The sequence below is a fragment of the Poecilia reticulata genome, chromosome 13 (assembly GCF_904066995.2).
Source record: "Poecilia reticulata chromosome 13, P_reticulata-male-v2, whole genome shotgun sequence".
NCBI classification, from domain to species: domain Eukaryota; kingdom Metazoa; phylum Chordata; class Actinopteri; order Cyprinodontiformes; family Poeciliidae; genus Poecilia; species Poecilia reticulata.
Window position 1 is genome coordinate 20,926,853 of NC_088842.1, and position 14,861 is coordinate 20,941,713.

At 37.1% G+C, this 14,861-nt stretch overlaps 1 protein-coding gene across 4 annotated transcripts in view; it reads right to left on the reverse strand.

The window, feature by feature from the left end:
* The window catches only part of st3gal4 (ST3 beta-galactoside alpha-2,3-sialyltransferase 4), a 44,987-nt gene that overhangs the window by 15,468 nt on the left and 14,658 nt on the right, over positions 1–14,861 (reverse strand). For 3 of the 4 annotated variants that reach the window (XM_017308361.2, XM_017308362.2, XM_008425976.3), the window contains 3 exons: positions 5,190–5,261; positions 2,183–2,264; positions 1,824–1,913 (listed from right to left, as the gene is read on the reverse strand). In XM_017308361.2, the coding sequence (XP_017163850.1) occupies positions 1,824–1,913; positions 2,183–2,264; positions 5,190–5,211 (194 nt within the window). In that variant the 5' untranslated portion in view covers positions 5,212–5,261. The remainder of the gene's footprint in view (positions 1–1,823; positions 1,914–2,182; positions 2,265–5,189; positions 5,262–14,861) is intronic. The other variant, XM_081614152.1, reaches the window with a different exon arrangement.

The following is a 14,861-nucleotide window of genomic DNA, read 5'->3' on the forward strand; positions in this document are numbered from 1 at the left end:
CAGAATGTGAAGTTCCCACATTCAGCGATGACTTGGGGTGCCATGTCGTCTGCCGGTGTTGGTCGACTGTGTTTTCTGAAGTCCACAGTTGATGCAGCCGTCTACCAGGAAATTCAAGAGCACGTCATGTTTCACTCTGTATGGAGATGCTGATGTTATTTTCCAGCAGAAATCAGCACATGACCACTGCGTATGGTACCAAAAACTTCTTAAATAGCCATGGTGTTCCTGTTCTTGACTGGTCAGAAAACTTTCCTGACCTTGAGCCCCACAGAAAATCTATGGGTTGTTAAGATCCAACAAGGTATATGACCTGATGGCAGCTATCAAAGCAATCTGGGCTTCCATTACACTTACACAGTGCCACAGCCTGATCAAATTGGTGCCACAACTTATGGATGCAGTAATTGATGCAAGAGGAAACCCAGGCAAGTAGTGAGCTACAGAATTGTACATACTACCTGTCAGAAGCCTGGCATTGAGCTAAAAACACACGTTTTTTGTGATATTCTAATTTGCTGAGAAACTGAAATGTGGGCTTTTATCTGTAAGCCAAATTTATTAGAATTGGAAACAATTAAAGATTGGAATATTCTACTCTGAGTATTGAATCTCTATAAAATGACCACTTCACTTTCTGAGATGCAAGAAGGAAAGAAAACAGTATTTTTATGCAATATTGTAATTTTTGAGACATGCATACTATGCATGTCACATGGTATATTGCACAGTATTGATTACCTAGATGTGCTTGTCTTCTAGTTTTCAATTAGGGTAGACTTAACCACAACGTGACAGTACATGAAAACCAACCGTAATCATTTTCTTGACATGTACCTGAACCTGCTCACATGTTCTTATAACCGTTCTTAACATTAACCAGACTCATGAGACGATCAGCAATTTACATGATGTCATTCAACAGCAATTTTTCCCTCTTTAAATTGGTTCACTGACGGTCTCTGCTGAGGAGAGGGAAAAGGGGAGAAAAAAAAAACATTAACAGAGCCTGTGGAGTGAAACTAATGTGGCAGATTGTAATACGTAAAACAAATTCTTTCCCGCATTCACTGGTATCAGACTGCAGCGCTTTATGATCTGCTGTCTTTGACAGAGACTCTCCCAGACATTTATTACCCACATAAGGGAGCTGCCTCCCTGCAGGACATCCGGATAGACCTCTGTAGGAGAGGTCTAATTAGTGAAATGTCTCTGTGATTGCCAGAAAAACCTTCTCATGGGTGTAAAAACACAGAAACAATGAGCAGTTAATCTTAAACTAATCGCATGCCTATGCAGAGATCCTCAATTTGAACTGCTTTAATTGGAAAACAGTGGAAATTTTTTCCATTGTTTTTTTTACTTTTGGTCTATTCGAAATAAATAAAAACCCACTGGGTAAACAAGCACTTCACAGATAATGACCATATCTATATTTTCTGAGAGCCGACAGAAATACCAGCAATCCCTTGATATTATTGAAAGGAATAAATTAGAAGGGTGACATCAAGCAAGGATTCCTTATCAAACCATGGCTTTGTCTATTTCCAAAGAATTTATCAAGAGCACATTCATGGAAGTTTTTTTTTTTTTTTTTTGTCTTATTCATTCACTTACTCTCAAAATTACTTCCTGAATGCATTCAACTTGAGAAAATGAAAGCTGATATAAAGACTGTCTGGATGGAAACTCATTCCTTAAGGATGTGCTTTGCTCCGGTTCTTCCCAAATATGCCACCCATTTGTTCCTGTAATTGAGTGAGTGAGGAGTTGGGGGGGAGGAGAAGGAATGGTTCAAAAAACACAAAAATGCCATTACTCACTTAAAGTTAAGGCTCTCCCACTTTTGTCGAGTAAGCCAGCCTCCACACAGCGACTTGCTACTGCTCAGAATCTTACTTTGACCGCCATAACTGAAAAACACAAATACCACCACTAAAAAACTGATATTGAAATTCCAAAGAAAATGTGTGCCAGTAATAGTTTCCAGGCCACTGAAAAAAAGTGCAGGAGTGGGTATATATAAGGTTTCATTATGCCAAAAAAAAAATGCTGGATCCTCAAACTGTGGGATGCTTTCTTAACCTGAAGTGACTCGGCACTGTGCAGGCCTCGTGAGATGACGGTTTTACCAGAAATGGGCAGCATGCAGACTGTGCGACTTCAATGTGTGTTGAATTACCTCTGGGGTACGGCGAAGGAGTAGTAGTATGTGACAAAGGAGATGAAGAAGACGAGAATTGGGAGAAGCCTAAGGCACCATGCTGGAGTGACGATAAAAAAAATAAACTGTTAAAATAAAAGAACATAATATATATTTTGTTCTATCTTTACGACATTTTTTTTCATTAGTACAATGAAAGATGTAAAAAAAATAGACAAAAAAGGTAAACACATTAGCCAGATAATCTGGACAGGTGTACATTTGTGCCAACATTAGCGAAAAAAGAAACTGAGATAAGCTTACTGGTCTTCTAGTATCAGTGGCTATTTAGAGTCACACTTTCGAGTTCACAGTGGAGTACCCACATATTGGAGTTTCAGGTTTCAAGCAAGGTGGATCCTTTGACTTTTGGTACAGAACCCATTAATATCTGTTTGAATTCAGGCAAAGTTTCAAGAAATGCAAGCTAGACCACTAAACATTTGAATCAAAAGCTAATGGGCAGATTGAATTTGATTAATTTGTTGCTGGTGGAACTAGATTTTGAGCAGTGGCGGAAGCTGGTGAAAATAAACTATTTGTGGGGCTGATGTGCCAGTAGATTTCCCTCCTATATCCTAACGTATTTGTTGAAAATGTCACCACGTCGTGAAAAGTATGGTACGAGCAGATAATGTGGGGGAAGAAAAAAGAGAAAAAACGAAAAGAGCGTCTCTGCCTTCTCCTGGTACTAATTAGAAACAACCAATCAGAGCCAGGAGGGGGGTCTTTGCGCTGCCAATCTGTGTGGTTGTGACTTTATGTAAACGCCTTCTATCATCTTTTTCAGGCAGTTGAGCCTTTTATGGTCCCCGGCTTTGATGCTGCTAACCCAACAGATGACGTTTGAAGAGAGGACACTCTCAACAGATATGTAAGCATCTTGTGGCAAACCTTGAAAGATAAGCTTTCTCCAGAAGTAGTCTGCCCTGTTCTTTCATGTAGATTGTGTCTGCTTTCCAGCTGGTTGTCCACATGGACACCGAGGTATCTTATTCAATCACTTCCACCCAGTTTCTTCAGAAATCTACAATTAACCCCTTTGTTTTGTTCACAGTGATTTTTAAACAACGAAAGAGAAAAGAAGCAATGCAGACATTTTGTGGATCTCTTGAGCGATACAAATGTTACAAAAGAAAAGGCTTTGGGTAAAGGAGCAGAGCTCTGGCTGAATTAATAAATGTATTGTTATAATCAACTTGCATCAAGTTAATGATGGGTAGTTGAAAAGTTACCAGGTACATCAATTGCTGTCCAACTCTTCAGCTTGTCATTTCGGTTATGAGATGCTTAAGATTATCTGTCATTCCGATAATTGGGGCGTTCTAACATTGTCAGAAAGGGGAGATGAGGACAAAAATCGGCATAAAAATCTTGTCGCGTGAACGAGAGTTTAGTAGGTGAAAATGTGTAAATAATTCATATTACACGATTAAGGAAAATAAGCCAATACAATTTTGAATCATGTTTAGAGAACATTTTTAGATTATTTTTCCCCTCCTCATCAGGGACGGTGGCACTTCAGTGCCCCCTATGGACCAGTCAAGATTTTTGCTTTTGAAGCAGTAATCCCTTTCACCTAACCTAACAGAAAGTCTGGCATCTAAAAAGTGTAATCAAGACTGGTAAGAAAGTACAATATCCAAGCAGAATCGCATGCAGTGTAGGCATGGCAGCTTTCTGGTATACTAATGTTTTAAAAGGTTGTGGTTTTGAAACTACTGAGGTAGTTTTTAAACCATGTTGTTTTTTAACAGCAGGTCAGATACAGTGTCAATGTGGTTTTAGTTTTCTCCAGCTGTATGAAGCATAGACTGACACAATTACACCTCTCATACGTGATGCTGTGTCGTGTCAGACCAGCTGGTTGATAGACTGCTACACTTTTGGCAAGATTGCAGGGAAGACAAATTTAGCTGTTTGGAACAAATTACAGTTTTTGGAAAAACCTAGGGTCTCAGCATAGAAAGCAAATGAGCACCACCCTTTGCTTTTATTACAGCAATGCTGTTTACAATCAGCAGTCTACAAGAGGCAGGTCTGTCTAGCAGCTGACTATTCGAGATGACACCCCAACCAGTTAACTAGACAAAAAGTTGCAACAAGTTCTTAAAAACTATTACTAAATATTTGCAGAAAAGTTTAAACTCAAAACATGCGAGGAATTGTTCCTAAAATCATATTGATGAAAATGTTTCTCAAGATACTGAAAACACAAACAGGACAAGACTTTTTTTTTTTTTTTTATGGTTGACATTTTTTGTGTCCTTTTTGTTTAATGCAGATGCAGACGTTTAAACATAACCATCTGCAGCCGTAAGGAAAGCTAATCGCAGGTTGAGGATTGAGTCCACACAAAGGGTACTTAAAGATTATGCTGCTGGGAGAGGCCTGTGAATGGTACAGTTTTGTCTCAGAGCCTTGGTAGTTGCCAAGGAGATTAATTACTTTCAGGCAGGCCTTCAGACAGCATTTTGCTGGCGGAGCAGAGATGTTCCTGACCACCCTGGACATCGGTGCAGCAGAAACTGCCAGCAGACTTAAAAACCAAGCTGGACTGGTTCCGTTAGTTTGTTGAAAAGTAGGCAACTGAACACAACTTGTCAACATATCCTATACTTTACATGGTTAAGGTCTCCCTTACATTTGACAACTTCTAAATAAATGTGGCCAGCCAAGGGCAACTGGGTTTTTTTTCCTTTTCATTTGGCTTTTTTTGACTGATGCAATTTATTCTTCAAAGCAGCTTATAGTCTAGAAAATATGGTAATTTAACAGCCATTACAAATGCTCTCTCTAATATTTTTATTTATTGCTTTCAGGATTTTGGTATATGGACTTGACCAAAAGTAAAACAACATGGAAAGCTATTCTGTCATTTTAGCGTAAGGGAAAAAGACATTCATTTGTGAAAATTAATGTTAATATCCCATCAAGACAGACGTCCAAATCTAATGTAATCCCAAGTGTTATAAGAAAGTCTTACTTTTAGCAGTGGTCTGGGACATCTTCACATCCTCCTTAGTCTGCTCATATCTCCACAGTGCATGGTCTTACCCTGAGTGAGACAAACAAATGAAAATACTGAGATTTACTGGAATACTGTGCTCTCTGGAAAAGAATTCTAGTAAAATCAAGTGTGCACAAAACACTTAAAAGATTTTTTGGCACTAGTGTCCTCTGTTGAACAGCAACTTGTTGGGAAACTAGGAGGAGGGAGAGGGGAAGATGAGCAGCAAATGGCCTGAAGCCAGTAATAGAACCCAGGACAACTGTCATATTACATATTTGGTCTATTACCTTATGTACCTTGGAACTTGTCTTTTTTCTACTAACAACTTATGTGTCAATGATCTCAAATCACATCTGACTATGTCTTGAGCAAAATGCATCTTGTGTAATTTTTTCTTGGACAAAAGATTTAGAATCCCATAAAAGATAGGGTTGATTCACAACTAGCCCATGGCTGCAAATCACTTTCACTGTTCAGTTTCTAGTTTTGGTTATGCAGTATGTGCGAGTGTGCTTGTTATGTTGGAATAGAAGTAATGTAATACTCGTGTACACAGAACCATGCTCATTTTACCCATGCAGACAGCAAAATAGTGAAAACCCCATGGCCAGTTCAAATAACTGGTCAGGTTGTAATACAAGTATATTGCAACCTGAAAAATGATACAGCTTTCTCAATGAGAATGAGGCCATAATGTATCCATACTGAGCAGGAAATGGGACATTGCATATAAAATGGGCAAATTGCTAACAAGTGTGAACAGCAAGCAGCAACCTTTGTCAACACAGAATATGGACAGAACCATATTATTTTTATTCATTAGTTACTCAAAGCTGCAGTCAGTAACTTTTTTAACACATCTGTTACATATGCTTAAAAATGTCAATTCTCAGGTTCCACAAGAAAAAGGTAATTATATTTTGCCTTCCCTTGTAACATGCACATTTTGGACAGGGAACTGTTGTGGCTTGAGAGAAGTAAGAAAGAGCCATCTATAGTTGAAACCAGAAGTTTACACACTGAATGCTACATACTCCCTTTACAGTTGTTTTTTTGCCTCAGTTTGATGTACAGTGTCTTAGCATTTTGCTGGATTCTCTGATGAAATCTTGTTAATGCAAACTTAGGTTCCTTAGAGAAATATTTGCTCTAGGTAAGATGCTGATTGCCAATTACAACACATCAGAATCACACAATTTTAATTATTCCTTAAGTAAATTATTCAAACAATAAATATGTTACACTGTGAAATTCACAAATTTCTTATAGACATGTTATCCCTTAATGGAATCAAGTTCTTTAAATACAAATTATAGTCTTTAACTTAGGCCATGTAGATCTCCAAGACCTCTTTAAAGTTATCTCTGAAAGTTCTAACAATACATTCCAGTTTTAATTAGATCGCCATCCTGAACGTAAAGTACTAGATCAACCCGGAAGGTAACAACAGAAGCACAGTAGTTTCTGAGACACAGTGTTCAAGGGCAGGCCAGACTGGGGAAAGGAAGAGCACACAACACCACAAGGCTCTCTGGATAGTTGGCTGACGATGTTTGGCACGAGCAGAAAGAAATATTTAGTCGGGTCAGAAAAGCTCTTCAACAAAGATGTGCTTAAATTATTTCTGTACATCCAAGGATAAGTTGAAACAGTAACGTAGACAAGACAACTTGAGAAAAAAAACTAACACTGTGATTAAAGAAGAGTCGTGCAGCTACCACAAAATGGCACAGAGGCAGTGATCTTGTCAAAGGATCTCAGAATTTATTGCTAGTAATTAATTAATCTCACTGACAAGATAAAACCATAAACATGACTTAAAAATATGAACTACCGCGAGTTCATTCTGTGTACACAAAAGCTTTTAATAATAAATATTTCTCACAGACTGCTATAAATCCCACAACAATGTACAGTGTATTTTATGTAGTTGAATTTTGAGCCAGTCTGAGAAGAGCACATTTCAGACCTTCCTCTGACCCCCATAACATCTGGTAATTCATTACCAGAAGTTACAGTAACTTCAACAGTAGTTCCTCTATTGAAGACAGATTTGAGGTTGTGCCACTAATAAATTATTCAGATAGCAGATTCTGCCACCTGAGCTGAAGGTCACTGCAGCTTCTCCACATATACCATGGCTGCTTTTCTGATTAATCGTCTCATTGCCAGGCTGGTCAGTTTTGATTCAAAGCTACATCTTGGTAGGTTTGCACATCTGTCTCTGTTTAAATGATGCACAATGAGTCAATGAGTAGCTTCCATTAACCACAGAATTGCACAAACTGAAAATAGAAAAATTAGTTCATGGAAAACGCATCAATTTAGAAAAATCTCAAATTTTTTGATAGGTTGCTGTGTTGGGATGAGGTGGTTTATGGTCGTATCAAAACAGATGCAGTTCACAGAACTGCAATGGAAACAACTTTTTTGCATCACAATAGACACATGAACAGCCAGATGTTACTACTGGCAAAAACGACGAAGAAGACGACGACAAGAAGTAGATCTAAATTATATACGTTTATGGAAATAATGTGACAAAGCGTGTAAATGTGCAAGGCATCATTATACCAGGAATAGGAAATACAGTGAGGGCAACAGGGCCTCTCACACAGTCAGAGAATACCTTCCTGACAGATTGTTGTGCAGTTTATTAGATTGATTCTAAAGAGGGTAAAATTCTGGCAAAATGCTTAAGGACTGTCATAAATTATGACCTTCAGTAAAAAGCCTACTCCTGTAAAACTCGTTCTCATCCGCCAGCTGCTATCATTAGAGCACAGACGCACAGAATAATAAAAATCGTGTGTTCTTTCAAAATAGAGGTTCTAAATATCTAGAGGATTTATCATCTGTGATTTTAATTCAGTCAAACACACTTAATCTGGTGACCACCTGACATTTTCAGCACTGTGATAGAACAATCTCTCACTTTGACAAACCCATAGTAATGTCTTAAAGCATCTCCATGTGACAAGGCATTTTTGCGAGCTAAAAAAATAATAAAAAAATCTCAAAGTGCACTGTGCAGCACTTTGAGATTTTTGCTAATGAAAAGTGTGGTACAAATTAAATTGATTATTATTATTATTATTATTATTATTATTATTATAAAAAGAGTGCAGAAAGTACTGTAGATGTCATAGAGAACTTGGGCATTTGTCTCAACCATGGTGCAAAATGTAACAAGAAAGTATCAAGTATAAACGGTCTGCATCCCTTTATACTTTATACTTTCTTGCTACATTGTGTCATGAAAATAGAAGCGCAACAAAACTGTGCTGTACTACTATGGCTATTATTGTGTTACATAGTATCGCGTCCTAACCACATAAGCTCATCATCCTTTCGCATGTTCCCTGTTAATGATGCTCTTAGTACTTATGGTGAAACAGTGTTTCTTTTAAAGTGTGCATTTCCAGCCAAACAAATGTCATTTAAAAACCAACAAGTGTTGGACTTCTAATTTTATCACAATATTTTGTGTTACTATTCGATAATAAAACCTAAGTACTATTTTTTGCTTCTTTTTTAGTTAACTAATGACCGCAATCATAACTTCCTAAACAATACTGCTCTTGAAAAAACACCCTTTTGTGGTACAATTCATTCAGACAGCAGCCACATAAAGAAGTGCGATTTGTATCACTAAGTAGACCTGTCACAAGAAAGCAATTAATCGCATAATAAATTAAAACAAGCTTAATTTCCATTTGCATTATTCATATCGGAGAAAAATTGTGTAAAAAATAAAAAACATCAATTGGAATTTATCATAACAAATTCTTATTTATCATCATGTCAAAAGATAAAGGTACAATAAATGCCCACTCATAGCAGCAAGATTTACATTTTTACTCAAGTACTTTTAACTGCGATATGTCACATATATAAACAAAATACATGTACACATTGGCTTCACCTGTAAATTGAAAGGTGTTGGATTTCCATTTAGCATCAGTTTCGGTTGTTATCACATGACTTGATCAGGCAGCTAGCTACATGCATGAGCCAACAAGGTCCACCAGATATGAGAAAGAAAAAAAAACACTTCAAAACATTCATTCAGTTTCATTTTGGCATATTCTTATTTGTGAACATATGCTCGTCTTGTAATGTCTCCCCATTAAAATAAGCTGAGTGATCTATTGGAAGAATAAAGAAAGTAAATGGAATTCATATTGCCCAAATTTTAGATGTTTCCATCACTTTACTAATATGATTAAATGTTAATTTAAAATAACGGGTGGCATTTATTAATGTTATTTAACATTTCTGAATTTTTAAATGCATTTGTAATTTGTTTATTTTTGTTCTATTTTAGGTGTAATGGTTGTACATGTTGAGGTGAACATTTAATAATAATAATAATAATAATACATTTTATTTCAAAGGCGCCTTTCTGGCACTCAAGGACACCGTACAATAGTAAAAAACTGTGACAGAAACAAATAAAATGTAACAAGTAAAAGTAGATAAAAATAAATAAAACAAAACAATGTATCTATATAAAAACTATGTAAAATCAGGCAAACCAATTGTGTCATGTGGAAAAGGCAGATCTAAAAAGGTGTGTTTTGAGTTCGGTTTTAAAATTTGATAATGACTTTATGTTTCTAAGGTATGGTGGTAATGAGTTCCAGAGTTGGGGAGCAGAGCGACTGAAAGCTCTGCTCCCCATGGTGGTGAGACGGGCAGAGGGGACAGTGAAATGGATTGAGGAAGATGATCTGAGGGAGCGAGAGGGAATGGCAATATGAATAAGATTTGAAAGATATGGTGGGGAGAGATTGTAAAGGGCCTTGAAAGTGTACAGAAGAATTTTGTAATCTATGCGGAACTTGGTGGGCAGCCAGTGGAGTCTTTGCAGGACAGGAGTGATGTGGTGCATGTATGGGGTTTTGGTAATGATACGGGCAGCTGAATTCTGGACCAGTTGGAGCTTATGAAGAGATTTCTGGGTGAGACCAAACAGAAGGGAGTTGCAATAGTCCAGGCGTGATGTCACAAGACAGTGAACAAGGATGGCAGTGGAATGGGGAGTAAGGGAGGGGCGGAGGCGGTTGATGTTGCGTAGGTGAAAATAAGCCGAGCGGGTAATGTTATTAATATGAGACTGGAAAGACAGAGTGCTGTCAAGGATGACACCCAGACTCTTTACCTGAGGGGAGGGAGAAACGGGACAGTTATCAATTACAAGACTGAAGCTTTTGATTTTGGCCAGAGTAGATTTGGTACCAATGAGAAGAACCTCTGTTTTATCACTGTTAAGCTGAAGCAGATTTGAGGAGAACCAGGATTTTATTTCAGTCAAGCAGTCAGTAAGCGAAGACGGTGGGAGGTTGGAGGCGGGCTTACTGGAAACATAGAGCTGGGTGTCATCCGCATAACAGTGGAAATCAATGCCATACTTGCGAAAAATATTGCCAAGGGGAAGGAGATAAATAATGAAGAGAAGGGGCCCTAAGACAGATCCCTGTGGAACTCCTGATGTGACAGAGGAAGGCTGGGAAGAGAAGGTTTTGATCCGAATGAACTGAGTGCGGCCAGAGAGATATGATTTAAACCAGTTTAGAGGAGTCTGAGTGATACCAATAGAGGAAAGTCTGTTGAGTAGGGTGGTATGGCAGATAGTGTCAAACGCTGCACTCAAATCAAGTAGGATGAGAATGGACAGGATTCTCAGGACAATTATTTAAGGAAATAATCATAAAATGTTGGCCATCAATCAAGCAGCTCTAGCTTAATGACATACTTTTAACATGTTTAGGTGAACTTGCTCTCAGTTATCAGGCTCAGGATTTTCAGAAGTTAAACTACGCTTAGAATCCGTGTATGGTTCGTTCTTTGGTTTTTTTGTTTCAAAATAAAATGAGAAAAACCAAACAAGCATGTGTTCTTTTTTGTTTTTTCGTTTTTAAAACAAAATTAGAAAAACGGCAATTGCAAAAATAAAGAAAATGAGCTGTCAATTTCGGTTTTCATTATTTCATTTTTGGCAAGCGGTCTGACCCGGAAGTTCTCTCTGTCCAGCTTACGCAGGGACCGAATCAGACACATTATGCAGGCTGCAGGGACACAAGCTTGTTCATTTCAGGCTATATACTGTAGTATTTTCTGCCAGCCGCAAGTCAGTTTAAGTAAAGCTCCTGTGAGAAACAAATAATACCGGACATCTGGTCACCGAGAAAAATGGTTAGCCTGAGTTTTTAGTTAAGTTTTTTATTTTGAAAGGCCAGAGCACCGGGGAGTGGCTTTCCACTGCAGCCATACCCGTCTCGTCTCTGGACCAGCAAGATGGCTTCCATTGCACTGCGCCTCCAGCAGCGACAAACAGTAAGTACACCATTAATTTGTCACAAAAAGTTGTTTTAAGATGTTTTAGACTAGAAAGTGGCCCTTATAGCTTAATTTACGGTTTGAAATATACTCCGGAGTTTTCGGAGCAGCGTAGCTCCGCTAACGGGGCCAGGCGGCTCCAGGCTCAGCGGCCGGGTGGAGTGTTTTTACCCCGCTAACCAAGATCTTGGCAAGTCACCTTGTCTATTCTGCTGCTTGATATCTGATCGTAGCTTCTCAAAGTGTGACATGAAGAGTTTAATGTTTTTGCATATATACTATTTGATACGTGTGTCAAAATATAATATTCCTCTCTGCAGAGTTCGATATTTCTGAAGATGTTGGCATCTTCTAATCATTGACATCATCCGATACTAGTTACTAATATTCCCTTCCTCTGATCTTTTTGTAGTTTGTAAATTCATATTATTTATGTGTGTGAAATATATTCTTCCCTTCGATTGGCTTCTTATGTGAAGTGAACTTTTTTAAAATATATTTTTTATTGTTTCATACAGGCGGCTCTTAGGAGGAGAGGCCTCAGCTCCAGGTTTGGATGCAGCTTCCCAGAATCTCCCAGTGATCCTCTTCCTCCTCCTGACATCGTCTTCTTCACTGTCTCCTCATCTTTTATATACATAAATTATAGGACTATTTTTTCATGATTCCCCAAACATTGGCTGAATATCTGCGTATGTTATTGTAATAAATAAATTTATGAAAATGTTTTGTCTGTTTATTTTGTAAGATTTGAGTTTAAAGCTCTGATTACATAAAGGTTGATACAAATTAAATATTTGTTTCTTTTAATGTTTCTTGCTTATAAATCCAGAGCTAAGAAATAATAAAAAGTATCAACTCAAAAGTTGTTCATTATGTTTAATCAGTTGAGTCTAATAAGTTATAATAAATAGGACACGCTGGAGGGACGATGTCTCTCTGCTGGCCTGGGAACACCTTTGATTCTCCCGGAGGAGCTGGAAGAAGAGGCTGGGGAGGGAAGTCTGGGCTCACGACCCAACCCCGGAAAAGCGGAAGAAAATGGATGGATGGATAAATAGTCTCATGAAGGGCACAGAGGTTTTCATTTCTAATTGGACAGTAATATGCATCTTATAAAAATGTGAAAAGATATTGTGAGGTGTTAAACCACAGAAGAGAAGAAGACTATATCATTTTTCTAACACCTACTGATGTACAAGATTTGTTTTATTTTAGATTGAAGTCTGAATTCTGAGATTAAAGACAGAATGATGACCTTTTTTCTTTCCCAAATCTTCTTCCATAGGCAAACATTTATTTAGTTAAGCTTTTAATAATCTGGCAAATTATTTCAAACATTTCCTACCTGGTATAAATCTATTTCTGCCAGAAATAGATTTAAATACCAGAAATAGAAATAGATTTCTATTTCTGGTACCTATTTCCAGGTATTTACCTGAAATAGATACTACTATCAATCTATTAGTATATTGTATATAAATGTTTTATATATACAATATATTCTATATTTATTTTGGATAAATATACAATATTTATCCAGGATATTGTATATTTTGGATAACATTTTTTGCATGCTTGTTCATGACATACCGGATTATAATTGCTTTGCTAATGCTATTCAGAAAGGAAAAACTTAAACTTAAAGGGTTTGAATGACTGGCAGAATGTTCTTTGAGCGTCTTTTTAAACCAGAGCAGATTAAAGGTTGGTAAAAAAAAAAATGGACGGACTAGCCCTTTAGATATTTACTGAATGGGAAGCTGCATTTAGCACCCATTAGCTTCATATACAAAACAAAGTCGGAGTTAAAGGCTGTCTGTGTGAAGGTATGATCAAATTAATTACATGTCTCTTTGGACGAGTGTAGAAAAACAAAGTGTGCGGGACAGAGCGTAATGTCTATGTGTGATACGGCCCCTGTGTAAACCGGACAGAGAGAACTTCCGGGTCAGACCGATTGTCAACAATGAAATAATGAAAAGCTAAATTGACAGCTCGTTTTCTTTTTTCTTTTTGCAATTGCCGTTTTTCTAATTTCGTTTTAAAAACAAAAAAACACATGCTTGTTTGGTTTTTCCAATTTTATTTTGAAACGAAAAAAACCAAAGAACGAACCATACACGGATTGCTTAGGTCACCCAGTTCTGTTTAAAATAAACCGCAGTGAAGTTAGTTTCAAGTTGGATATTCGATATTCGAGCTCCGGGGAGTAGCGGCGTTTAGACGACGGTTGATCCGATTTATGAACGCTAATGTCGGCCGGCGGTTCTCCACCGCTCCCGGTCGCAGCGCCCGAAGGTTCACTTAGGGACTGTCAATAAATTACCGAACCAAACCTTCCTGTCAAAGAAATGTTAATAAATGCCTTGAATTGTAAAGAAAATAACTAATTGAAAGTGCTATTTCATGCTTTTACATGAAACTCAATATCATCTATTAAATTCTAAAGTCATACAATATTTTCAATTATTTTAATATTAAATAATAGAATGTTTTCTTCAATAGCTTCCAGGTCATGTGACCTGTTGACTCAAAATCACTTTCAAATAATTATACTAGTCTCTATTGATGAGGCACAAACTTTTGTTTACCATTTTTAGCCATTTTTAATTTTTTAGGACTTTTTTGGTCAAAATTGAGTGTTTTTCTTCAATAGCTTCCAGGTCATGTGACCTATGGACTAAAAATCACTTTCAAATAATTATACTAGTCTCTATAGATGAGGCACAAACATTTGTTAACCATTTTTAGCCATTTTTCATTTTTTAAGATTATTTTTGGTCAAAATTGAGGGTTTTTCTTCAATAGCTTCCAGGTCATGTGACCTATCGACTAAAAATCACTTTCAAATAATTATACTAGTCTCTATAGATGAGGCACAAACTTTTGTTTTCTGTTTTTAGCCATTTTCCATTTTTTAGGATTTTTTTTAGTCAAAATTGAGTGTTTTTCTTCAATAGCTTCCAGGTCATGTGACCTATGGACTCAAAATCACTTTCAAATAATTATACTAGTCTCTATAGATGAGGCGCAAACTTTTGTTTTACATTTTTAGACATTTTTCATTTTTTAGCATTATTTTTGGTCGAAATTGAGGGTTTTTCTTCAATAGCTTCCAGGTCATGTGACCTATTGACTCAAAATCACTTTTAAATAATTATACTAGTCTCTATTGATGAGGCACAAACTTTTGTTTCCCATTTTTAGACATTTTTAATTTTTTAAGATTATTTTTGGTCAAAATTGAGGGTTTTTCTTCAATAGCTTCCAGGTCATGTGACCTGTTGACTCAAAATCACT